The following is a 27,276-nucleotide window of genomic DNA, read 5'->3' on the forward strand; positions in this document are numbered from 1 at the left end:
GGAGGGGACCACACAAAAATGTGATAAACATTTTTTTTTTGGATCCTTGGGTGGCATCTTGGAGGCTGTCTACCACAGATGCCATGACTGCATCAGAACTGGCTCAGCAGTCTCTTCCCAGCTCTTCTTTTCTTCTTTTGGATCAGTTTTCTAAGCTATGCATGCAATTGTGACTTCTGTCTGAGACCACACTGATATAAAATAATATCCTATTTAAAAAAATTAATTAAGAAGATAGCAGAATTGTTGCATTTAATTATGGTGTTGGTGAAGAATACTGAAAGTACCATGGGCTGCCATGAGAGCAAATACATCTGTCTTGGAAGAAGTACAGTCTGAATGCTCCTTCAAAGTGAGGATGGTGAACTGTCATCTCTCACACTGTGGACGTGTTATCAGGAAGGACATCATACTTGGTAAAGAGAAGAGTTCTCAATGACATGGAGTGACATGATAGCAGCAACAATAGGCTGAAACATAACAATTGTGAGGAAAGTACAAGACCAAGCAGTGTTTTGTTCTGTTGTGCACAGGGTCGCTGAGTCAGAAAGGACTGGACTGCACCTAACAACAACAATATTTCAGTAAAACATTCTGTGACTCAAATACAACATACGTCAGTTCATGTGTCCAGTTTTGTTGAAACTCAAAATAGTCTCTTGAAGAAAGCAAAGTATATTTATAATTCAAACTTTCAAACCTACTTTTAAGGTCCAGTTCTGATTCGGTCCTTTCCTTCCTCTATAAGCTATGTGGTATAATACAACTGAGAGTATTGTTTACATAAAAAGCGTAATGAATCAATTCTAATTTCTATATTTAAAATGTAAATATTTGCAGATTATGTTTATAGACTGTTATTAATAACAAACTACTTATGACCCAACAATTTAATATGACACCACAGCTGTGAATCATAGCAGGAAAGCATACCATTAAGAGAGTACCGGGACAAATTAGGAGCTAGAGTTGGGTTTCATGTACTGTTAAGTAGATTGAAGATAATTAAGGAGGTCAGAGAAATTGGACTTCAACATCCAGAGCTCTGAAAGACAATCAATTACGTACCTTTTCATTGTCAGGAGCAAAAGTGTGCTTATTTGTTTTTTGAAAGTGAGTCTTTAGGAGCACCATTATGCAGCACATACTGTGATACTAAAAACCACTGATAGTTGCTTTCTTTCTTCAACCCTCTTGTGTAAAATCCATGTAATATAAATATTTCTAATGTTTGAATGGCCTGGTTCTGAGTATTGAGTATGTGGAGTATATTTTCTGTGTATTCACAGACTGGGGAGAAACAATCTCATAGGCTAGGCATCTCTGAGCTTGAGTGCCTGCGAGTAATCATCAGAGTCACCGTGACTGCTGTTGGGTGAGCCCACAGTTTTACATGCCTGCTCCCTATTCCTCACATCACCCTCAGGTAACCGCCACTGTATTGATGAGGATGCTGAGGCTTGGCTAAGGAAAGCAATAGCAGATCACACAGGATAACATATCAAAGATCCAGATTTCAAACCTTTGTCTGTTTCATTATATTTATTATACTGCTTAGAAATAATTGTATAATTTTACTCAACATTGGTGAGATAGAGAGGCTTACTATTACCATAGTCCTAGTTTATAGGAGTCCCAGTGTGGCGCTACAAGTTGATGCACTGGACAGCAAAATCGGTTTGCACTACAAGGTTGGCAGTTCAAGCTCACCAGCTGCTCCTCAGAAATCCTGTACAGGGTCACTATGAGTGGGAACCAACTCGACAGCACCTAACCACAACAAATGTTATTATTATTATTAGGAATCTGGTGGTGCCATATAATAAGCCCTGAACTGTGAAACACAAGGTTGACTGTTCAAGCCCACCAGTAACTCTGTGGAAGAAAGATGAGTCTTTGTGCTCCTGTGAAGATTTAAAGCCTCAGAAACCCTATACAGAGTCACTGTGAATCAAAACCTGCCTGCTGGCACTTAACAGCAGCAACAAGTATTTTTATTAAATTGTAGTCCTGGTTTGGTACTTAGGTACTGACATGCTAACCACAGGGTCAGCAGTTCACACCTACCAGCCACTCCTTGGAAACTGTATACAGTGTTGCTATGAGTTGGAACAGATTCGATGGCACTAAACAAGAACAACAACAATTATTATTTCAGTTCTACAAATAAAGAAGCTAAATTTTGGAGTAGTGAAGTGAGTGTGATGCAAGGGGCCTCTCCTCAAGGGCCTAGGTGGTGTTTGGGGGCCACAATCTGAAAACATTTAGAATGAAGGCAATGAGGGGCTCTTACAAATTATCTAGGCCAACCCATCTCCCAGTTCTCTCCAGCAACGTCTAGTGGCTAATATATTTCTGCTTAAAGTTTGTTGTTGTTAAGTGTCTTTGAGTTGGTTCCAACCCATGGCAACCCTGTGTAGGGTTTCCAAGAAGCAGCTGGTGGGTTTGAACCGCCTACCATGCAGTTCAAACTGACCTTGCAGTGTAGCACATTATCCTGCAGTGCCACACCAGGGAGATTAGTGCAGGAAAATTCCATCGTTGATTGTTGTAACGTCATTTCACTTACTTAGCTAGCCACATAGTTCCTGCTTGCTCCTTAATTTCTCTTATATTTCTCAACCACTTTTAGAGCTTTCCAAAATTCTGCCGTTAAGAACTACTAGTATAGGCCTAGAATTTAATCCTGTTATACTTACTAGCATGGCACGGTGGGCTGATAGGTCAGTTTGAACTGCAAGATCAGTGGTTCAAGCTCACCAGCCTCTCCTAGAAAACCCTATATAAGGGTGCTATGAGTTGGAACTGACTCAACAGCACTTACCAACAACAACTTCGGGAATCCTGATGTAGCACCATAGGATAAGCACTCAAACTCAAGTTCAGTTTGAACTGCAAGGTCGGTGGTTCAAACTCACTACCCACTCCTCGGAAAACCTATGCTGGGTTGCTATCAGTTGGAATCGACTTGACGGTACTTAACAACAACAACAACATACTTATTTCATCTCACTTACTTTGGACTTGTTTTCAGGATGAGCCAATTTCTGGAGAAAGACATCATGCTTGGTAGAGGATCAGTGAAAAAGAGGAAGATTCTGAAGGAAATGGATTGGCACAATGGATGCAAATATACCAAAGATTATTAGTATGGCATATTATCATTGTTGTTAAGTGATATTAAGTTAGATTCTGACTCATAGCAACCTTGTATAGGGTTTCCACTGAGCAGCTGGTGGGTTTGAATGGCTGACCTTATGGTTAGCAGTCCAGTGTTTATCCTGCAGCAACACACCAGGGCTCCTTAGAATAGCATAAGACAGAAATATTTCCTCTATTGTAAATAAAGTAGCTATGATTCAGAACTGACTCAACAGCACCTAACAACAGTGCTTACTTCTCCAAATCCTTGGACCGATAAACAGTATAATATTTGTGAAGAGGTGCATTAAAACAATTTTAAGATTAAAAAGTCATTTTCCTCAAATTATGTCATGCATATACTAGATGCTTAGACATCCAAGTTGTCTGCATCCAGGCTATCATCAGAAATGTAAGTTGGTGCCATGCCCTGCTAAAGGAGACCATTAGGTTAGCTGTTTCCTGTTCATTAGGAGAACCAAAGAAGTCACAGCAGGATTAGTGTTAGAGAACTGGAATGGTTCCCGGAGGTATCCATACTGGCCTACATGTCACATGGATTTATGCTCAAAGGCATACAACTTTATAATCCAAATTCCTCCTACTGCAAATTTCAGTCTCTGGTTTTAGTTCTGGTTCAGGAAGAGATGAAACAGGATTGGTGGTGTTTCTATCACAAATTTCTCATTTCTTATGACTCTGCTGGAATCCAGGTGGGACACTCTCATATAGCACTGAACTATTAACTGCAAGGTGGAAGTTCAAAGCCACCAGCTGCTCCTCAGAAACCCTATACAGGGCCAGTATGTGTTAGAATTATGGCATACAACAGCAACAACAACAACACTCATTTATAGAGAGTCTACTATGTGTAAATCACTGTGCTAGGTACAATATACTCACTGATAGACAAAACAAGATCTAAAGTTTCTGATTTTCTAGAGTTTAGTATGTGGAGGCATATATTAAAGAAAGAAATGAATCAAACATAATCCTGTATATGAGAGAAAATAATAACAGAGGTAAGATAATTTATACAGGAAGGTCACAGTTGGCTTCTCTGGGGAAATAACAGTCAAAGAACTGAAGGATGGCTGCAACTTGCCAGGCAATGAGCTAATGAAAGAGAAATTCAGCAGAAGAATTAGTCTTTTTTAAATATCGGTTTTTTAAAGCATGAAAATGTCTGTGAGTAGCTCCTTAGAAACCCTATACAGGGTCCTTATGAGTCAGAATGGACTAAACAGCACTTTACAACAACTTAGTACAACTCAACTTCGTTCAAGCATTGTTGCATTCAGGGTCACCAAGTCAAATGGGATTTGGTCCTGGTCCTCTATGAGTTATTAGCCTATAGAAAGGAAGGGTTCTGTAACCAAGTCTGACAATGTAGCCAGGTGATAAAACTGCCAAGCCAGCCTGAGTAAGGGCTTCATGAGCAGGACCTTGGCCGGGAAGTCCAGGCAATACTCACTGAAGTGTGAGTCGCTCTTGCTTTGACCTCTATGATGAATCATAGTCCTGTGAACTCATGTCTTCAAGTAAGACACAACCAAGATTATTTGCTACCATAGTCACCGTTATCATCACTGAGCTTAAATATTTGTTATCTCTAGTGATGGTTTGAGACTACAGTAAAGTTAAGGTACTAAAATTAGATGCAAAGCTTACTGGGGTTAATGACAAAAAAACAAAACAAAAACCAAAACCCTTTATAATTTAAATGAAAAAATACAGTAGTTTGAAAATAAAATTATGCAAAAAGTCATATTGAAAAAAGTCTCACCATTTTAAAGATGGCGATCAGTCCAGAATTCATTTCAAGTTTTGTGGAATTACATAAAGGTTCAAAATTGGTTCTCTGCCTTTGTGTGGGATTTTTTATTTTTCAATTAAAAAAATACATATTGTCAACAAAGGAGATATATACAAAGGGTATGGGGAAGTGGGGGCAGGAGTGAGGGAGAGGCACCCAGGTAGGCTACTTCGCCTTCTGCATGGGTAGGGCAGGAAGAGGTAATGGAGGCCCCAGGCGGAGGAGGAAAAGCTTCCTCTGAGGTAGTGGGACTCAGTTCAAACCCTGCTACCAACTCTTGCGTAAGGCACTGTGCCAAGGGGAAATGATAGTGGGGGGGAGCTAGAGGGAGGAGGCATTGTGAGCACAGACAGGTCTGGGTAGGCAAAAGGGTGTACTCCACAGGCCCAGTGCCCCACCTTGGGTCTGGTCAAGGCCTTGCCAGGGCAGATGTTCCCCAGCATGGGAAGGACCAGTGGCTGCTGCCCATCCTGCCCTGGCCCATTTCACTTTCCGTACCAGGCAGCCAAGCATGGTAGCTCCAAATTTTAATCCAAAGGGGACACTGCCTCCTCCCTCGCCTGGGAAAAGAAGCACTTATACACCATCCTCTGCCTTAGACTCCCCCTGCACAGGGGTGCTGGATTCCTGGGTGTCACCTGCTCCCACACCCTTGTGCCCAGGTGATGCTTGGGTCAATCCTGCAGGAAGCTGACAACTTCCTCCATCTGCACTCAAATAACCTGGAGATCCAGTGTCTGCAGAACCTGGGAGGGGGAGCTGGAGAGGGGCTTTCCAGTTGTCTTAGGGCCCCTGTTGTATTTCCCTCTTTGGGCAAGTCCTTGTTCTCAGAGGCCCTGAGCTGGGTATGGGAGGAAGCTGGAAGACAAAGCCAGGGGGGAAGCTGCCATCAGTGAAGTGGCAGACCTCAGCTGGGACTGTGAGTCTCTGTGCTGAGTCAGGTGATGGTGGGGGGCGGGTTCTGCATCAGGGTCCAGGTGTGTGGTCATATGCCTGGTATTTGGTTGATGTGAGGTGATCTGAAAGGGATAGTATGGTTGGTTTTATTTTTTACTGTATTGATTTGTGTAAGATGAGATCTGACCTAAATTCCAGTAAAGGGATAAGGTGAGAAACAGTAGTTGATTTTCATAATATAATTAATATCATATGGAAACTGTTATGCCCAGTGTTCAGGGTCCCCAAAAACCACCCGAGGAGTCGATGCAGAAGCCGATGCAAGTGCACAAGGGTTGCTTTATTCAAGCTCGAGCCAGGTCTCTACCCTTAACCAACGCAGCGGAATAGGGATAGAGCCCCGAGCTCTCTGATAGCGGGGTTTTTATAGATTTTTACAAACAGATTCGGGGGTCTTCTACCTAACTTCTCTAGGATTGGTTTACACTTAGTAAGGTACGAGATTACACAATTCGATTGGCCACTACCTATAGCTAGGATAGCTTCATTAGGGTAAGGAAGGTGTTTGTTATGCTAGGACAGTTTAATTAGGGTAAGGAAGACATACATTATCTAGCCTTGGGTTTGTCAGGAGAGTTTATCTCTACTTTTATGGCTCGTAGGAGAAGGGGGTCATCTCCGTCTGGTACTAACTGACCAGGCACATTCCTGAAACAGGGAGACGTGCGTTAGCCTAAGTAGAAAATGGAGTTTTCTTCTTAGGGTCCCATAGAAACCATCAGGGAAATTCAATAACATGGACATTCTAGGTTCCCTAAAGAATGAACCCAGACTATTATTCTAGATTCAAGACAACTCTAAAGCCTTTAGCAACAAAACTTGATGGAGCTTTCCATTTGTTGTTGTTAAGTTCCATCAAGTCGGTTCCAACTCATAGCGACCTTGTATAGGGTTTCCAAGGAGCAGCTGGTGGGTTTGGACATCTGGCCTTGTGGTTCACAGTGCATTGCTAGTCCTACAGTGTCACACAAGGAACTTGCCAATGGTTTGTTGTGGTTGTTGTTAAGTGCCGACAAGTCAGTTCTGACCCATAGCGACCCTTTATAGAGTTTCCCAGGAGCAGCTGGTGAGCTTGAACCACCGACCTTGCTGTTCAAGTGACTTTGCAGTCTGATGCATTAACCCAGAGCTCCACACCAGGAGGTACTCTATAATAACTAAGCACAACACCGACCCTTCACAAGTCTTTGTGTGTGTTTTATGCTACAGTTGAAAATTGCTTTATGTGCCCCTTTATTTACATTTCATAGGATAATTCATTTGGAGTAGTCTATTCTTGAGCTGTTGCATACACACGGGTCATGATTTTGAAGTCAGGACACAAAGTTAGTCCAGTGGTCCAATGACTTTTGGTTTGGCTAGTGAGAGGACAGAGCTGGACTGGTGTCAGGTGGAGCAACTGGGAAGGGACAATTGTAGGTAATGCTTTTTCCTTAGAATTATGTGTGTGTGAAGTGGGCCTCCCAAGCCATCAACATCATGGACTAGCAATTGAAAATGCCAAGGAAGTAAAACAAATAGCCAGTGTTAATGGAGTTGGGGGGGGGGGGGGGGGGAAAGGGAGAGATCACCAAAGGCCAGAGTATGCTAATTATATGCTATAAGATCCTGTAATTATAAACCCATAGATATGCAAATAACTGCTGATGGTTCAGCAGATGGGACTACAAAACCATCTATGTATGGCCCCTGATAAATGGACAGCAAGATAAATGATTTGTTTATAAATTCACTTTGAGATTACACTAATATCTCTAACTACTTAACCCACCTTCCAGAATGAAGAGAGCCAGTAACTACCTAGGATTAGATTTCCATATTCATTACCTTCTGACCTAGGAAATGCAGGAGGCTTATAATAGGATAAACAGGCTGTTTCAATTGGTCCAGCTGATTCACACTGCCAAAAGTCATTTCCCCATGGCACTACTGTACTGACTAAATGGGAAGTGTGGGTGACATCTGTTCCTGCCACCCAGATCCCAGTGACAGCTTGTATATTGGCATTTCTCATCTCCTGACAGAGAGGTCACAGAGAATGTGACTGCAGAGAAGCACTAAGAATGTTGACTACCAGCGTTAGACTTTCTGGTCTTCAGGAAGCCTTTAAGGAGTACAGTGCCTGTGGATAATCCTCACAGGATTTGTGGGTAGACATTTCAGTGGCCAGACTCATAGATGCCTGAAGCCTGACCCTCTGAACTGTGCACGCCTAGTTAGTTCTTCAAGCTCATCAGTTCCTAACTACCAATTTTAGGATTTTTGTTCCTTTGTATAATCTGTCAGAATCAATGAAAACCTAAGAAAGTTAAGCCTAGTTCCTTAATTGATTCTGAATAATTTATGCCTTCCTTGCCAGAGGTTTCTTTTTAAGGTTTCTCTCACTGGAAACAGTTTAAAAAAAAAAAAAAAGTGTCCACTTAAAAAGACATGTATCAGGTACCGACTGTGTACAGTTTTCTCTGTTCAGATGATATTGTTTATTGAACTGTGGTCTACGTACATAGTACACGACAGAATCCTTGTGTTAGATGCCATTCAGTCAATTCTGTCATGCAGCAATTCTGTCACACAGAAACCCTGTCTGCTTAGGGTTTCAGAGGAGTGGCTGGTGTGTTTCAACTACAGATCTCGTGGTTAGCAGACCAGTGCTTATCCTGAAGCACCAAGCCAGGACTGACTCCTAGGACTGTAATAATGCTTTGTTGTTCTATTGTTAAGTGATAAGTGTCATCAAGTCAGTCCCAACTCCTAGTGACCCTGTATAGGGTTTTCAAGGAGTGGCTGGTGAGTTTGAACTGCCGACCTTGCAGTTCAAACAGACTTGCAGTCCAGTGTTTATCCTAGAGTGCCACACAAGGAGACAGAAATATTCAAATGTGAACTCCATTTCCACACCACTTGCAAGGAAATTCTCAATGATATTTTTAACTGTTTGCAAAAGGACCACATGATAAATAGGGAAAGAATGAAGGACTGAGATTTTAAAGCCTGCAATATTAGTAGCTGTCCAGGTGTGGAGCTGTAGGACAAGCACAGGACAGGAAAGTTGGTTTTGAAACACAAGGTCGGTGGTTCAAACTCACCAGCCACTCCTTGGAAACCCTATAAAGGGTTGCTATGAGTCAGAACCGACTCGATGACACTTAACAACATCACTTCACTAATGAAATTTCATTGATAAAATATTGTTTTTGAATGTTGAAGAATGGAACTTAGTTAAGTAATCAAATCATTATGAAAGAAAGACCTCTTTCTAAAAACCTAATGTACTAAAATTTCTCCAAATACCAAATCAGCTAAATAATGTGATTCATGAAATGATACTTCTTCCATGAAATGGTTCCAGAATATTCACAGATAAAAATTTCAAGGGTTTGACACTGGATATACCAGAGTGCCTCATTTTTCTTGTCTTGAATTTATTATAGTGCTCAAAGAGTAAAATTATTTCCCTTAATTTAGTTGAATACTATATAAATGGGATTTTTTTTTTTTTTGAGATGTGTGTTAGCCAGCTTTGATTCAGAAAATTTGCCTCAAAATACAGTGCCACTAAGGTAAAAGGACAAAGGGAAAATTGATAACATCATTTTCTTGATCTGTGGAGTCAATATCAGACTGAGAAAATTCAATCAGCCCTCCTAGGCAAAAAGTACAATGCTACTAAAATGGCATTACCATGAAAATGTTTTATGACCCAAAAGCAATCACTGGCTTCTTTCTTTTCAGGTTTTGGGCTTAGAAGTTTAAATCAGCTTCCACTACATATATATATAATCTTTTACAATAAAAATGCCTATAGTCACAGGTTTTCTAAATTATATAGTCAAACAATATCATTCTTTATATTTTTCTGTGTATACAGATGCATTAGATGGAGCTATAATATAATTAAATATATTAGCACCTTATAGACCTTGTCCATGATTATTTCTTTGTATTACATTTACAATCTAATGAGTATTTTAGGTATTCCATATTAGTAAGTTCATACAAGATTTATGCTTTTGTGGTTGACTTATGTCACTCAGAATAATTCTCAAGGTTCATCCACATTGTAGCATGTATTGTTGTTGTTGTTGTTATGTGCCATCGAGTCGGGTCCGACCCATAGCGACCCTGTACAGGGTTTCCGAGGGTGTAAATCTTTACGGGAGTAGAAAGCCTCATCTTTCTCCCTCGGAGCAGCTGGTAGTTTCAAACCGCTGACCTTAAGGTTCGCAGATTAGGAGCTCTTTATTCTTTATGGCAGAATAATATTCCATTGTATGCATATACCATATTTTGTTTAACCATTCATTTGTTGATAGGCATTGGATCTTTTTCATTTTCAGCTAATGTGATTCATGCTGAAATAGACACTTGTGTACAAGTATCCGACTATATTGCTACTTTCAAATCTTGTGGTATATGATATCTTAAAGCAAAATCATTGAGTTACATGGTAGCTCTATGTTTTAATTTTTTGAGTAAGCATCAAGCTGTTTTTCAAAGTGATTGTAACATCTTGAATTCTCATCAGCATCAGATGAGATTTCCAGTTTCTCCACATCCTCACCAGTATTTTCATTTTTCATTTTCTGTTTATTATTATTAGGACCTCTGGTAGCTTAGTGGTTAGGAGTTGGGCTGCTAACCTCAAGGTCAGCAGTTTGAAACTACCAGCAAGAAAGATTTCTGCTCCCATAAAGATTTACAGCCTCAGAAACCTATTACAGGGTTGCTATGAGTCAGAACCAACCCCACAGCACACCACCACCACCATCATTATCATTATTTTGTAATCTAAGCCATCTTTCTGGTATGGCACTGCAGGATAATGTGCTGGATAGAAAGGTCAGTTTGAACCACAAGGTCAGTGGTTCAAACCCACCAGCTGCTCCTCGAAAACCTATACAGGGTTGCTATGAATAGGAACCAACTTAATATCACTTAACAACAACAACAAGTCATCCTACTAGAGATGAAGTCATATCTCACTGTGGTTTAGATTGGCATCTCCCTAAGTTGAGGCAGTATTTCATTCTATTGTACAGTTGTAAATGGGTCACTATGAATTGGAACTGATTCCACATTACTTAACAACAGAACAGGAGGCAAATAATGGTGAATATTTTTGATGTGACTATTGACCATTTGTTTATCCTCTTTGGCGAAATATCTATTCAGGTCTTTGTCCTCTTTTCTATTATATTGTTTTTTCTGTTATTAAGTTGTATGAGTTCTTTATATGTTATAAATATCAAGCCCTTATCTAAATATGGTTGCCCAATTCTTTCCCAATCTATAGTTACCTTTTCACTTTATTGATGAAGTATTTTGATGTACACAAGGTCCTCATTGTGATGAGACTCCATTTATCTGTTTTATCTCTGTGTATGATTTTGATGTCAGATTTAAAAGTAATATAGCTGTTTTATGGGGGGAAAGATGTATATCAGAGGCTAACTGAAAGCACTCTCCTCATTACATTGTACAAATCAATTATAAAAAGTGATTTTAAGAGATTCATTTTCAAGATTGATTTTCACAACTGCCTTTTAAAAGAGTTATTACTTACCATTATTAACTGGATGTGTGAATATTAATGAGGAGTCCTTGGGTAGTGCACAGTTAATAAGTTCAGCTGCTAATCGAGCGTTGGAGGTCTGAGTCCATCAGAGTTGCCATAGAAGAAAAACCAGATGATCTACTCCCAAAAAATATCATCTATTGAAAATCCTGTGGAGCACAGTTCCACTCTGACACCTACGGAGTTGCTAATAGTCATCACTGACTCAATAGCAGCTGGTGCGGGTAGAATTGATTAACAGAAATTTTAATACTCATTAATTCTTTTCTGAAAGTGGAACACTGGTCTTAATTGAGAAATATATCAGCTTCCCTAATGTAAGAAAAATTTTGGATATTGCATTTAAGAAACCTTAAATTCTTTCTATAAGTGCTACTTTAGTAGCCACTGTAATCCCAAAAAACCAACTCAGTTGTAAAGTATTTCCTTTGACCACTGAGGTAATGATTCTTGAGTACAAAACAGGCCTCTATATTCTTCCTCAGCCCCTGTATTTGTTGTACAAGGTAAATAGATCAAGGTATCTCTTTCAATATGATAGAAAGTTTTGTGTTAGGGAATACTACAATTCATTAAACTGTGTTAAAGGTATGATGGCTCATAGTAATATTGTAAATTAGGTAAAATTTGTGTTTAATGCCCTGCTTGCCCTCTTTTATGGAATCCTGATGTGGCACTGTGGGTTAATGTGTCAGACTGCAAAGCCATTTGAATTGTAAGGTCGGTGGTTCAAGCTTACCAGCTGTACCCCGGGAACCCTGTACAGGGTTGCTATAGATCAGAATTTACTCCACAGCACTTCACAACAGTCCTCTTTTACTGCCTGCTTCCCTTCTTCTACCAGTTCGCAACGCATTTATTGAGTACCTGCTACTCAATATTCTTGGAGTCCTGGGGTGACGCTATAGGATAAGCACTAGACTGCTAACCTGATGGCACTGAACAATACAGCATCACATACTTTTTATGCCTATATACAAGTTGCTCTGAGTTGAAACAAACTCAGTGGCACTTGACATCAATAACAATATTGAGGACTAGAGGTTCAGGAAGAAATTAAACATGAACTATGTCCTGAGTTTACCACCTACACTCCCTGTGTCTTGTAGAAACACTTGCTGCTCATGATGTCAGTTGGTCCCCAACAGGTTGAGGTTACTTTCCTGTGGATATGGACCCTGCAGGCATTGCCATGCTTTGTGACCTTCCTGCTCCTTACCTTTCTAATCAAGCTTAAGTTCCTTCATCTGCCCAGTCTACTAGATGATTCTTCCACTTCAGTTCAACATGGTCAATTCTTATCTTAAAAACATCAGACTAGCATTAAAAAGGTAGTTTGTTTGTCTGTTTGTTTTTAACAGATGAAGACTTTTGAGAAGGTAGTTCTTTAATTGAAAATGATATAAAGTTTACCTGATCATACAGTGTATATAAGTAACAGCTATCCTGGTATGACACTGTAGGATAAGTACTGGACTATAAGTGCAAGATTGGTGGTTCAAATCTACCAGCCACTCCTCGGAAACTCTATACATGATTGCTGTGAGTTGTAATCAACTCAACAACACTTAGCAGCAATAGTAAAATGGCTGTTTAAAAAAAGTGTCAGTATTCCTTTTTAAATAGACATTGTACTAAAATATGATTTCCTCTTCATAGAAAACTCCCTGAAATAAATTCTTGAGGGCCAATCTGTGTGCAGATATAGGGAATAGTCATTCAATCATGTAAACTATTATATTTCTATCTTGGACCAACCTTCTTCCTTCTCCACTCTACTCCCCAAAAGAAATGAAATAAAAATACAGGAAGTCTAATTCATTCATTTACTTATATATGTACACAACAAATATTAATGGAATGTCTACTTTATGCTAAGCTTTATTTTAAGTGGTTAACAAGATAAGAATCATGGTGTGACTCTGGGGGTTAATGAGCTGTACTTCAAAGTCAGTTTGAACCACAAGGTTATTGGTTCAAGCTCACTAGTCACTTATCACAAATCCTCTACAGGGTCGCTATGTGTTGGAGCTGACTCAATGACACTTAAAAAAAGCCCTCGTGATATTCATGGTGCAATGAAAGTGTAAGATAATATTAAATTGAACAAACAGACAAAAATGCCATTTCATGCTGAGGAAAGTATTATGAAATATAAACAGTCTGCTGTGATAAATAACAGAGTGTTCTGTCCAAGGTGGTTAAGGAAGATTTCTTTGAAGTTAGCACTAAAGAGCTAATTAGAGTAAAGTTGGAGAAAGAGCCATGTCAGAGGATCTAAAAATGTTACACTTCAGACTAGATTGTCCAAATAAGAATGGCATTTATTGTCTAACTATGACTATATTGATGTATCTAGCATATAGACTTTAGTCATTCAAATGTCAGCCCAAATTCTATTTTCTAACTAGAGATCCTATTTCCTCAAAAGATTAACCTAATCTTAATGGGAGTCCTGGTTTGATGCTGTAGGATAAGTTCAGCAGTTTGAACTGACCACAAGGTCGGCAGTTCGAACCCACCAACTACTCCTCAAAAGCTGACTCAATAGCATTTAACAACAACAATTTTAACTCAAGCCTTATAAAGCCTATGGCATCATTTTGAAATTTTACTTTTGCATATGGTGTGTGTACTAACCGTGCCTGTCTTTCTCTTCCTTTGTTTTTTTTTTTTTTTGTTTTATCACCAGGCCTCCGGAACCGGTTTACAGCACTGTGAACAAACTGTGTGATAAGCCTGCTTCTCCCAGGCACTATTCCCCTGTTGAGTGTGAAAAAAGTTTCCTTCTCTCAGCTCCCTACCCTCACTACCACCTAGGCCTGCTCCCTGACTCTGAGATGACCAGGTACTTCGTGTGCTTCCTTGCTTTATCTTCTCAAATTGCATGTGCTGCTACATGAATGAATGGGTAAAATCCACCTCTGCTCACTTCTCTTTCACTTAACATGCTCCTCAAGATGGAGAGATAGTCTTTTGCTTTGGTCTCCTTTGGGAGAAATTAAAAAATATTATCCCCTCCTTATTCTGTTTTCCTTTGGGATCACAGCGCAATCAAATATGGTCACATGATGCTCTGAATATTCTTGGTTCCTATCTATCTTAATAAGATATGCATTTTATTCTTACAGAAAAAAATTAATTTTGGAATATAATTAGCACCATCTTTCCTCATATGGAAACATAAAAGAGAAATCTTTGGAATAATATTTCATAAACACTTACTTTCCTTCAACCTTATTGGAGATTCTGATGCATTTCTCACTAAAACCTCACTAATAAGCAAATGATATATGATACCTCAGCATATACTCAGATAAGTTTCATAGAAGTACATACTGTCATCACAATTTAATACATGACACAACTGACTCCTTGAAGTATTAAGCAACTTGTCTAAAACTATAGAATCAATTTGTTCTCATCACAAAGAACTGGAGTCCTGTTGTGGCTCTGTGGGCTAATGCACTGGACTGCAAAGTCGGTTTGAACTTCAGGCCAGTGGTTCAAGCTCACCAGCCACTCCTCAGAAATTATATACAGGGTCACTTTGGGTCAGAACTAACTTGATGGCACTTAACAAAAACAACCACAAAGAACATAATCTTAACCTTTATACTATGTTATTATGCTAGATGTTTACATATTCTATTAATTACTCTCATTTTATTTAAGAAAACAGAAGCTGCCTTCTCCATAACATTATTTATTAATGTTTAGTACATATTTGATTGTAGAACATGAACAGTCTTTTTACATCTTTGTAAACAAATTGTTATAAGTCTAAAGGTTGGGCATCATTTATCATTAATATCTAAAGCATGTGTGTGGTAAATAGTAAAACCCTATCTTCACGTAATAGCTAGAGTCAGAAAAAGAGGAAAGTTAGAAAAATAGAATGTAGTTGTTTCATAGGATAAATCCGATTCAGTCTAAATTGAGAAATTCCAGTTATCCTGTTCCTATACATTGTAGGGTACTTATATAGTTATGCTTTTAGACTGAATATTTTTATGTATCCTTATAATATTGCTGTTGCCGTCCAATTGGTTCTGATCCATAGGGTTTCCAACAAGCAGCTGGTGAGCTTGAACCACCAACCTTGTGAATCAAACCCACTTTGCAGTCCAGCGCATTAACCTACAGCACCATACTAGGACTCTGGAGAGGAGTTAGACCTGAGAAAACACAGATTTTGGAAAGATCCTAAATGAAAATGGGGCTTTGAACATCACCATCGCTCTTTTTGTATTATCTCAAAGGATGCATATATAAGTCAATTACTAGACTCTCTAGGGAAAGTCAATTACAAAATTTAAATTTGTATCTAACATATCTGGAAATAAATGAGAAAACATTTTAGGCTTTGGAATCAGCTGGGTCATTTTCACTAATTTGCAACTATTAAAGCCTAATAAAAAAAAGCAGAATTTAAAGCAGGATGCTTTTAAAATATTAATTAAATCCTTCTATATTTTTAATGTAACATAAAAATGATTTATTGATATGTGAACTACATAATTTTGAAGCCATGTAGGCAGAGTAACTGTAGCCGTAGGGAAGTGTGAAGACGCACACAGCTACATGATGACTTCCTAGTAATTAAGCATCTGTAGCCAGCTACGTAAGGACAGCTTTCCTTGTACCAGATATTTTCTTAAGCACTTTTTATGAATTATTTTTTTAGTCCTCACAACCCAAAATCAAGCCAAATCCATTGCCATTTGAGTTGGTTTACAGCAACCTTAAGGAGCTCTAGTAGTGTAGTGGTTATGAGTCGGGTTGCTAATCTCAAGGTCAGCAGTTCAAAACTACCAGCCATTCCTTGAGAGAAAGTTGAGGCCTTCTGCTCCTGTAAAGATTTACAGCCTCAGAAACCTATGCAAGGTCACTTTGAGTTGAAGCCAACTCCATGGCACACCGCCACCACCAGAGCATACTTACTGGACAGAGTGGAACTGCCCCATAGGATTTCCGAGACAATAATCAACATAGAAGTAGATTGACACCTCTTTCTCCCTCAGAGTGACTGCTGAGTTTGAACCACTGACTTTCCAATTAGCACACAAGCTCTTTAACCACTGTACCACTAGGTCTCCTTTTAATCTTCACAAAACCATCTAAGAAAACATTATCAATGTCTTTGTGTTTACAAAAGAGAAAGTAAAGGCTTGAGAAGTAATATGACAGATCCAAGATCATTACTTTCAAGTGGCAAAGTTGGGATTCAAACCCAGGCAAGCGATCACCTGTAAGACTATTTATATGTGCCTCACAATAGGCATGATGGCAGATCTATGCTTGCTCTCTGGAAAAGATCTCCACCCCTTTCTCTCTTTTTCTATTCCTTCTCTGCTTTTATCCTGCTTTCTTGTCTATGTTCCTCTTTTCCTCTTGCTCAGTACATTTATATATATATCATTTCTAGGAGGAAAAAAAATATATATATGTATATATATATATATGAAGCTCTGGTAGCGTAGTGGATTATGAGCTGAGCTGCTAACCATAGGGTCAAAAATTCAAATATACCCGCCACTCCATGGGAGAATGATGAAGCTTTATGCTCCTGTAAAGATTTACAAACTCAAAAACCCTTTACAGGCAGGGTCTCTGTGAGTCAGAACCTACTTCATAGTACGTAACCACCAACAACCATATTGACTATAAATCACATATGTTCTTTTTTCTCTATTTCTATCCATGCTGCTTGGATCCAAACCTTGTCATTCCCCGCCTCCAATAGTCTCCTAGCTGATCTTACTACTTCCACTCTTGTTCTCTTGAGTTAGTCTCCTCAGTGCAATGAAGATGATCTGTTAGAATACTGATCAGATCTTATTTCTACCCTTTTGTGTAGCATAACATGCAAACCATTAACCTAGTATCCAGCTGCATGAGCTAGCCCCTGCCTGTTTCTTAAACATTACCTCAGCTTACTCTTCTCTTGGCTGACCACAATCTCTTCCTGTCTCATCTTCATACATGCTCTGCTCTCTTCCTCTAAGCTCTTCTTATATTTTGCCTTGTGAAATTCTGGTCATCCTAGATCTAAGTTAAAATGGCATATTCTCATTGAAACCCCTGAAAGAGAAATTTTGTCACCTCTTATATACACTTTTTTTTCTATAAATTCCAGTGATTTGTGATTTGTACATTGATTTATTTGACATTTAAACTCAATTCCTGCCTCACACCCTATGCTGTAAATTCAATGAATGGAATCATGTCTGTTTTGTACACTTTTATATCCCTAATTTTTATAGCATAGTGCCTGGCCCAGTCGGAACTCAGAATTACTGAATGCATAAATCAACATTGTAAGAAGTTTTGCAGATATCCAGGCAGATATGTGTTTCAGGAGCAGGTCATAACTCATGCTGTGCTTTAGCCAGTTTTTAGTAGATATATGAAACAATTCCATGAATGAAGGAATTCATGTTTGGAAACAAATAACATTAGACTGGAGCTCACTTTATATTTTCAACTCTCATCTTCAGTTATCTTGTTGGTGAATGTCCACATTATAGCTTCGATAAGGTAGCTATCAAATCTTCTTGAAGACTGAGCAATTAATTCAAAAGATTATTTACTTTCTTCCAAAGGAAAATATCTCTCTGAATAAATATTTCTTGAAATGCAGCTAATAATTCTGGGACTCAATTCAAGAGACCTAGGTTGCATTTATGACACCATCTCTTGCTTTTTATTACTGTGACTGAGTATGTCATGGAATCACAGAGGTAGATAAGACCTTAGAATTAGACAGACAAATTCTGCTCCAACACCAGTTAGGATTTGCTCATGAGTCCATGTCTCACATCTGCTCATAATAAAATAAAAATATCCTGGCATCTTATGTCCTAAAAGATGATATCATACTTAAGTATTCATCAATTAATTCAACCAAGCTTCATCAACTACTGACAATTACTGTGTTAGGACATTTTATAAAGGTACAAGTGAAAAAGTCAATCAAAAATGTTGAAGTAGTGCCTAACGTTTATGTTGTGGTATGTGTATTTTTCACAGCATATGGGGATTTCCATTCCATATTAGAAATATGCATATATTGATCAAGTAATTGCCTCAGATTAGAATATGAGCTATCATATGCTACCACCTTACATATGAACCAATTTACTCCCTAAATGACATTCAAAAGAATGGTAGCAAGTCAGCAAAAACAATTAGAGTCAGTAGCCTGAATTTCTGCATGAATACTCATCCAGGGATAAATTCATTGTATACACAATTCACTTCTGTAATATCATCTAAAAGACAACAAACTTTACGTTTTCCTTAGGAAAGCACTTTAAGTCACTTGTCAAAATGCCAGTTCCTAAAGCTGCCGACGATATTTAGAGTAATAGATTTTTAGACCTTGCAAAGGCAAAAAAATGGGCTAGAGCCTGGAATCAAACTAAAATTCAGAGTTCTATGAAAAGCAAACAAGATTGCTGTAGGGCTCCTAACTTATCCAGTGCATGTCTCATTGTCTCTCTCTCTCTCTTTTTTTTTTTTTCTTTTAATTTAAAGTCATTTTTGATGTTGTAATTGGTTTTTCTACTTTGAGAGCATGGTAAGTGATTCTGCTTTTGATTATCCTAGGGCAAGAAGAATAGTATTCTTGGCTGTTTTCTCAACACAGATGGCATGTTTTCATCTGCCCTCTAACATAGATATCCCTAATTATTGTTATTTTGCAACTGATAAACAGGCTGATCTAAAAAAGATGAAGGACAATTAGAATGTGTTGGCAGATTTGGGAGGAAATGGTTTCTGACATTTTACAAGGGGGATTCAAAAAATTATTTAAAAAAATGGAATTAAAAGATAATAGAATTTTCTCATGATTCTTTGAAACTCACACCCCACACTGTATGATCACAAACCAGGTTCTCCTCTCCTTGACAAGTACATATTCATGAGACTTCTCCTTGATGTTGGAAATTATCCTAGAAGCTAGGAATTCAGGTAAATAAGACATGTCTCTACCCTTAGTGTTGTGGTTACGAGTCAGGTTGCTAACCCCCAGGTCAGCAGTTCAAAACTACCAGCTGTTCCATGGGAGAAAGATGAGGCTTTCTGCTCCCATAAATATTTACAGCCTCGGAAACCCTGTACAGGGTCACTATGAGTCGGAACTGACTCCACGGCACACCACCCCCACCACCTACCCTTAAGGGGGTCAAAGGCATGGAAATGAAGAATTACTGTGCATAATGATGTTTATCTGCTTAACTGCCTCAGTTTCACCAGTGTGACTAATCTCTGGGTGAATATAATCAGACGAGTATAAAGGTGGTGATGAAAGCAAGGATAATCTTATACTGTCCTTCCTGCTGAGGTGTGAACATACACAAGGGATGTCTCCCACAGACATCTTGTCTCACCAATTCCCTATAAGAAATACTCACTAAGGAAATGTTAAAATCACCTTCTCAGAGGTCTGTGAGCTTAGAGTTGCTTCAAAGTATTCTACGCAAGGCTAAGAAAATCTGCAGCTGTAATTCATTTCTCTTTCTTGAAATCATAAAGTTAGCAGTCCAAGGCAGTGCTGGTTTGGGACACAGGCAGATCTTTATCTCACAGGGTCTCAACCACAGGCCAGAAATTTTGGTTGTCACTTAACATGCTTGACTGGTAACCACAAGGGTGGTGGGTTAAGTCTACCCAGAGGCACCTCAGAAAAAAAGTCTAGTGACCTAGTTCTGAAAAGTCAGTCATTCAATGTACTAAGGATCACGGATCTATTTTACATGCAAGGGGTTACCAGGAACTGGAATGGACTCAGAAACACCTGGTTTAGGTGTTTTCTCTAGGGCGATTGTCACGTTTTTTCTCTGGTTCCTCTCACCCTCAGGGGATCTAAAGAATTAGTCCCACCGAGTTGCTGCTCCTGAGTCACACAGGAACAATAAACATTCACTCAGAAGCTCTTTATTGCAAAGCAAAAGTCCACTTCAGAGAGAAAAGTGGGTCTGTCTCCTAGAGTGCAGAAGACCTGGTAGAACTGGGAATCATAGATTAAGTCACAGCAAAAGTCCACTTCAAAGAGAGAAGTGGGTCTGTCTCCTCGAGTGGAGAAGACCTTTTGGGGTTGGGGTGCACTGTCTTATAAAGGTATGGGATCTCTTCCTCTAAGGATGAGCGGATACATATTTATTAGGAGGAGTGGTATGTTGAATATTCAATATTTTTTAGGAAAGGGGAGCAGGTTTCTTGGAAATGGGGTGCCTTCTGCAATTGTCAACTTTAGGTGCTATCTTCATGGGCCATTTGCCTGTGACCAGCTGCTTCTATTAGGGTTTCAGTTTCTGATATCCTTATCTCTGTCTCCAAGCTATTCTTCTCAGTGCTATCATTCTGGTTGAACTAGAAATGTCCTCCCGGTATCAAGGCCAAGGAGTGGATATGAAGCCAGGGTAAGGGAGGCCCAGGGCCCAGGGATCCTAACTTGTCTCTGACAGGGTGAGGTTTTGTTTTTGTTTTTATTTTGAGGGAGTATCGTGAGTACATAGGGAGAAAGAAAGCCTTCTCACTTTATAAAATAATAGAAAATTTATCCAAGTCTTTAATGTTTTAACTATCTCAATATTAGTAAATCCCAAATCATGATGTAGCTTCCAAACATAGTAATACAATAATAGAAGTACATGTAAGACTATAAAGGCAAGCAAAGGAGGAATCACCTAATTGCCTCTGCTTCCTTTGAAGGGTGGTACTTGAATTAAATCAGGATGACATTGAATTCATCAGTCAGAAGAAAGAAAAATGTGTTCTAAGTAAAAGGAACAGCAAAGAGTAAAGCCTCAGGGGGTATAAAAGCCTGGTGTATTGTGGGACTGCAAGTAGTTATTGTGGCAAAGAGGTGGCCATGAGGCTGGAGACAAACTAGATATAGATAATAGAGGCCTTATTTGCCAAGCTGAAAATTTGGGATTTTATCCTGTAAGCAGTAGGGAACTGATGAAGAGTTTTAAGTCAAAGTAAAGACATAATCAGATTTGTATTTTCAGAAATATTACTTTGTCAGCTGTGTGGAAGATAACAGGATGGGAAAGCATTTGCAGACAGGGAGATGAGTTGCTCTATCCTAGTGGAGGGTGAAAATCATGAAGAACAGAACTGAGACTGTAGAGACAGAATCATTTACCAAAGAGACTGATATTACTTGGTTGTTGGCTGATTCAAGGATAAGTGTTGTCTGGCATCAGTTATTCACTAGATGGTTTTGCATCACCTCCTCTTTGAGATGGTCAGCAGTCCTGTCCATAATAAACACATTTCAACACATGACCCTCTAGGAGACAATGGAAAGATAGGGAGCAAAGTATATTAGAAAGTCTGTGTTGCAGAAGGTGTCAATGTGATATAGGAATGTAAACAGGGATTCTGTGCACACATCTTTTGATCACACTAACAGTGCATTTTGGAAGTGCTGTGGCTTCATAGGATGAGCACTGGACTGCAAACCACAACGTTGGCAGTTTGAGCACACCAAGTGCTCCATGGGAGAAAAATGAGGTTTTTCTGCTCCCTAGAAGATTTACAGCGTAGGAAATCCTATACAGGATGACTATGAGCTGATACAAACATTCCAGCACTTAACAACAAATAGTACATTTAGTTAAGGACCTTCCTCAGAGCCTCAATAGGCTTATCAGAAAACTGAGGGGAAAAATCATATCTGTGTTCTTCTCCTAATAGAATTGTTGTATCAAGGAATATAGAGCAAATGTATTTTAATCCAGGATTTATCTCCATTGTTGCTGCTGTTGTGCAGTGCTGTTGAGTCAGTTCTTTCTCATAGCAACCCTGTATAGGGTTTCCCAGGAGCAGCCGGTGGGTTTGAACTGCCGATTCAAACTGACCTTATGGTCCAGTGCTTATCCCCCAGCACCACATGAGAACGCCATTATCCTCATTGTTGTTGAGTGCTGTGGAGTCAGTTCTGACTGTGTGACTTTGTATAGGGTTTCTGAGGAGCAGCTGGTGAGTTTGAACTGCTAATTCTACAGTGCTATTATTAATTGTTTCCATATGCTTTTTCTATTTTGAAACCTCAAGCTCATGTATATTTATTTGTATTGCTATCAAAAATCAGGCAAAAATGTCAATCCCCTGAGGCTATAAGTAAACTGTTGATGTGAAATCCTTCTATCATTCTTAGCAGCAACTCTTCTTGTAGCACAGAGACACATTGCCCCTTGTAGTAGTATTATGTTCTTGTTAAGTGCTGTCTCCCTGTAAAGGATAGCCTGTTTCTAGAGCCATATGTGACTTCACACTTTGATGAGATCACTTTCTTTGTCATCCAGTCATGTAGCAGACTTTCTACCCTACATGTAACTTCTCTTAGGTACACGGCAGCTTCTCTGGAATATTCCTTGTCAGGCGCATGCATTCCTTATCTTTTCTAATGAGTCTAACAACCATGCAAAGTGTTGAGACCTGGGTTCCAACCCAGAGAGTAGCTGGAACTGGATTAGTGCCAAGATTTTCCCACATTGAAGTTCATGCTCTCTGGAGCCTAGTCTTTCTCAAACCAGAACACTACTTCTCACTCAGTCTTCCTGTCTCACAGCCGCTATACCTCTCACCTGAGGATCCTTAAAGGAAATCTGAGATGTAATCTGTAAAGCATCACAGTTTAAACAAAAAGAAAGAAGAGACTTAGCAAATCACACACCTTTTCATCCCTTAAGAGTCTGGTATAATTTTAAAGAACACTTAACTTCATTTGTAATTAAAACCAGGAAGAATATTCTCTGGGTTCAGCTTGTAAGGCACAGCCTCTTCCCCAGTTTAGGAAGCAGCTTCTCCTAAGGCCTTCACTGCCTTTTTGAAGTAGGTGATCACCAATCCATTTAGAACTAAGGATAATAAAGAGAGATGAATTCACTCCCCCAAAGTCACCGATGCTGCTTTTGCAACGTTTGATTTTACGAAGCTGGCAGTTCAAACCCAGAAAGCCTCATCTTTCTCCGATGGAGCTTTCTGATCCCAAAAGGATTTACAGCTTCAGAAACCCTATACAGGGTCTCTGAGTCAGGATGGACTCAGTGGCCTTGAGTGCCACTCCCCCCACCACCACCACCAATTTGACACATGCTAAATTTCCCAATGAAGGAAATGCCTTTCTTCTAAATGAATGCATTCTCTAGGTAAACACTGGTTTTTAATACATGGCATTTATTTTTTGCCCCACTTATTATTTTATTTTAATTTTTTGGCTACTGTTTTGATATTTCTTCAACTTTTTTTTTGTTCTTTCATTAAGATGTTCTTTTATTTAGAAATCAAGATTTTTGAAAAAAACCCATGCACATTCACAGTTAAAATTACATTGTATAGTATTAAGGATGAACAAAGAAAGGGAACTTACCCGGTTCCAAAATCTCTGATTTAATCTTCACAGCAAACCTTGCAGTAGGTTCAAAGTGGGGAGACTTGATCTGTGTTACATATTTTGTAATGGAAGAGTAGAAAATGAACCCAGATGGGTCTTACTCTAAAATTCCTGTTTTGTGTTATTCATAGAATTCTTTATAATTAAACAGACTAAATTTAATTGTTTTGGTTTTTTTTAAAAAAAGTTACTTATTTACTTAATATGGTATAGATATTTCCTTTCATTTCAAACTGTCTCTTTTTATGCTTGGGAATAAATTTTCATATTTGCATTAGAAACAATCGTGTTGGAGAAACCCTAGTGTTGAAATGGCTTAAGCATTCTGCTACTAACCAAAACTTCAGTGGTTTAAACACACCAGCCACTCTGCAGGGAAATATTGTAGCAATCAGCTTCTGCAAAAATTTACAGCCTTGGAAACCCTTGGGAATAGAGCAGTTCTCTGTCTACAGGGTCACTGTGCATCCGAATCGGCTCTGTGGCAATGAACGACCATCATTCTATTACATAACAGTAAGAATAAGCATAGCTTTGAAAGTAGTCCTATATGAAAACAAAGTTGTTGTTATTGTTAAGTGCCATCGAAGTAGCTGTGAGAAAATTTTATGCAAAATTGCTATAGCAACAAATTATAGAAACTCAGAAAAATCAAGACAGTAACTTTAAACCACAACACTAATTGCAATCACTAATGTATATTGAGTGTTGTTATGTGCTAGGCACAGATCCAAACATTTAACAAGTATTAATTTCATCTTCACAACAACCTATGGAGTAGGTATGATTATCCCAATTTTACAGAAAAAATCATAGTACATGGTTTGATAAACAAATGGAAAAGGTGGATGAGATATTTAAAATTGAGGCCGTTGGGCCTAGACTTTGACTATTGATCTCATTACAGCAGAAAATGTGCCTGTTTTGTTTACTGCCATGTTCCCTGTGCCAAAAAACAGTGCCAGCATGTAGTACTAGTAATAACAATGATGATGATAGAATATGGTAATGATTCTAATTATCATGAATATGTATATACTCTTAATATCACCAAGTAGCATATTTGTAATTATTAACTAATTAATCCCCCAATAACCCAAAAAGGTAAGTATTGGTATTACTGTCATTTTACAGATAGTGAAATTGACATCTGGAGAGATAAGTAACCTACCTAATGTGTGGCACTAATGTACAGGACTGAAAGGTTGGTTCGAACTACAAGGTCGGTGGTTCAAGCTCACCAGCCGCTCCTCGGAAACCCTGCACAGATTCGCTATGAGTTGGATCTGATTTAACGGCACTTAACAGTAACAATAACAACAAGGTCACACAGGTAGAATTCAAAAGTACACATATTGTCACAGCAATCTGTGCTTTAAATATAAGTCATAAATATTTGTTAAATATTACCCTAGTCACATAACACTACTCAAGTATTATTGAATTCTGCTTGGGAAAAAATACACCCATTTAACCATAATAAAATCAATAAGTAGGTTGGTAGGTGGGCAGGAAGATGCTAGACTTAGGTAGACCCTAAAGTTAGAGTTTTAGGGTTTCCTACTCTATAAATTTGAGCAAGTGGCAACTTCTCTGAGCCTCAGTTTCCTCATCTATAAAATAGTGTTAATTGGGGCTGCAAGGCAAATTTAAAGAAGCCCTAGTAGCACTATGGTTACGAATTGGGCTGCGAACCTTAAGGTGCGCAGTTCAAAACTACCAGCTGTTCCATGGGAGAAAGATGAGGCTTTCTGCTCCCGTAAAGATTTACAGCCTCAGAAACCCTGTGCAGGGTCACTATGAGTCAGAACCAACTCCATGGTACTTAACAACAACAGTAGCACTGTAGTATAAAGCACTGGACTGCTAACCATAGGGTCTGTGACGTAAGCCCACCAGTGCCTCTGCAGGAGATAAATAAAACTGTCTGCTCCCCTAAAGATTTGCATTCTCAGAAACCCTTCCTAGGGTCACAGTGAGTCAGAATCGATGGCAATAGGTTTGGTTTATGCAAATTTAGGAGTCCTGGTGATGCAGTGGTTAAAGTGCTCTGCTGCTACCAAAAGGTCAGCAGTGTGAAAGGAGAAAGGTGTGGCAGTCCTCTTCCATAAAGATTACAGTTCGGAAACCCTCCGGAGCGGTTCTCTTCTGTCTTATGGGGTTGCTGAGTCTGAATCAATTCACTGTGGTGGGTTTGGTGCTTGGGTTTTGAAAATTTAACAAGATTATGAGCTAAGTGTTAAGAATAGCTGATAAATGTGAATGAACTGTCCCATAAACACCGCCTATCATTATATGTGTGGGTACTAGATGACGTGTTGTTGTTAAGTGTTGTCAAGTCACTTCTATAGGGTTTCCTAGAAGTACTGGTGGTTTTGACCTGCTGACCTTGTGGCTAGCAGCCGTCCAGTGTTTATCCTATTGCGCCACACCAGGAATCCACATGACATAACTTCCTAAATAAATTTCTCAGGTTGAATTTGGAAATTAGTTATTATTAACAGCTAGTTTCAAAAGACTTTCATGCATAGCCTGATAACCGCTGTTCCCTTAAACAGGCAAGGCCAGTGAATAATGAAGGGAGAAGAGTTGTAGGGTTGGGGGCACGGGAAGAAGGGCTGCCTGTATTTTTATAAAGATATCAAGTATTTCAGAATTTAGAATTTTGGTTTAATTAAGGGATGAAAATTACCTCTCAAAGCAGAAAAAGTGAATCTTCCACTTTAGTCCTTTCATTCAGTCTTGTATACCGTAAGCTCATAGGAAGTTTAAAGGATCCCTTGAATAGGATTTTTACACTCAGCAGGGATATGTGTGCTAAACTGAATACTAAAACTTCAGATTGCTCTATCCCAGAGAAAGTGAATACATTAGAAAGTAAAGAGGAGTTTTGTAAATTGCTTCAAAAAGGAATGAGTGACCTAGAATTAACCCAACCGTAGCCTTTATCCAAATTAGAAAAAAAAAAAGTTCCCCTACCCTGGATAAAGGTCACACTGTGCCAGAGCCCATGGCTTAGTTAAACATCGTCCAGGCTGGATTCCAACCCTAACTAACCCCCGGTGCCACATGTCCATAGGAATAGGTAGTTCAATGACCCAATTGAATAGATTGTTCCAGATTGAGGATGAGGGTGGGAATAAAGAATTAGAAGCTTCTTTCTCTTTAAATATTTCCATCTCTTTCTCAAATGAACTCTAAGATTCTATTCCTTTGTTAATATCTTCTTCTCAGACATAATGTGAGGATGTTATTTTTTCAGTCCTATGGTGTGTGGCACTTAACAACAACAACAACATAGGTGTGGTAGCATAGTAGTTATAAATTGGGCTGCTAACCTCAAGGTCAGCAGTTCGAAACTACCAGCCATTC

General features: G+C 39.0%; 1 protein-coding gene across 1 annotated transcript in view; it reads left to right on the plus strand.

Annotated features, from left to right (window-relative positions):
* Nucleotides 1-27,276, plus strand: part of DLG2 (discs, large homolog 2 (Drosophila)) — a 1,151,973-nt gene that overhangs the window by 507,664 nt on the left and 617,033 nt on the right. The window contains exons 9-11 of the mRNA XM_006864974.1: nucleotides 14,182-14,344; nucleotides 20,531-20,554; nucleotides 23,025-23,062. Coding sequence (XP_006865036.1) covers nucleotides 14,182-14,344; nucleotides 20,531-20,554; nucleotides 23,025-23,062 — 225 coding nt within the window. The remainder of the gene's footprint in view (nucleotides 1-14,181; nucleotides 14,345-20,530; nucleotides 20,555-23,024; nucleotides 23,063-27,276) is intronic.

Source organism: Chrysochloris asiatica, unplaced genomic scaffold, assembly GCF_000296735.1.
Source record: "Chrysochloris asiatica unplaced genomic scaffold, ChrAsi1.0 scaffold00074, whole genome shotgun sequence".
Lineage (NCBI taxonomy): Eukaryota > Metazoa > Chordata > Mammalia > Afrosoricida > Chrysochloridae > Chrysochloris > Chrysochloris asiatica.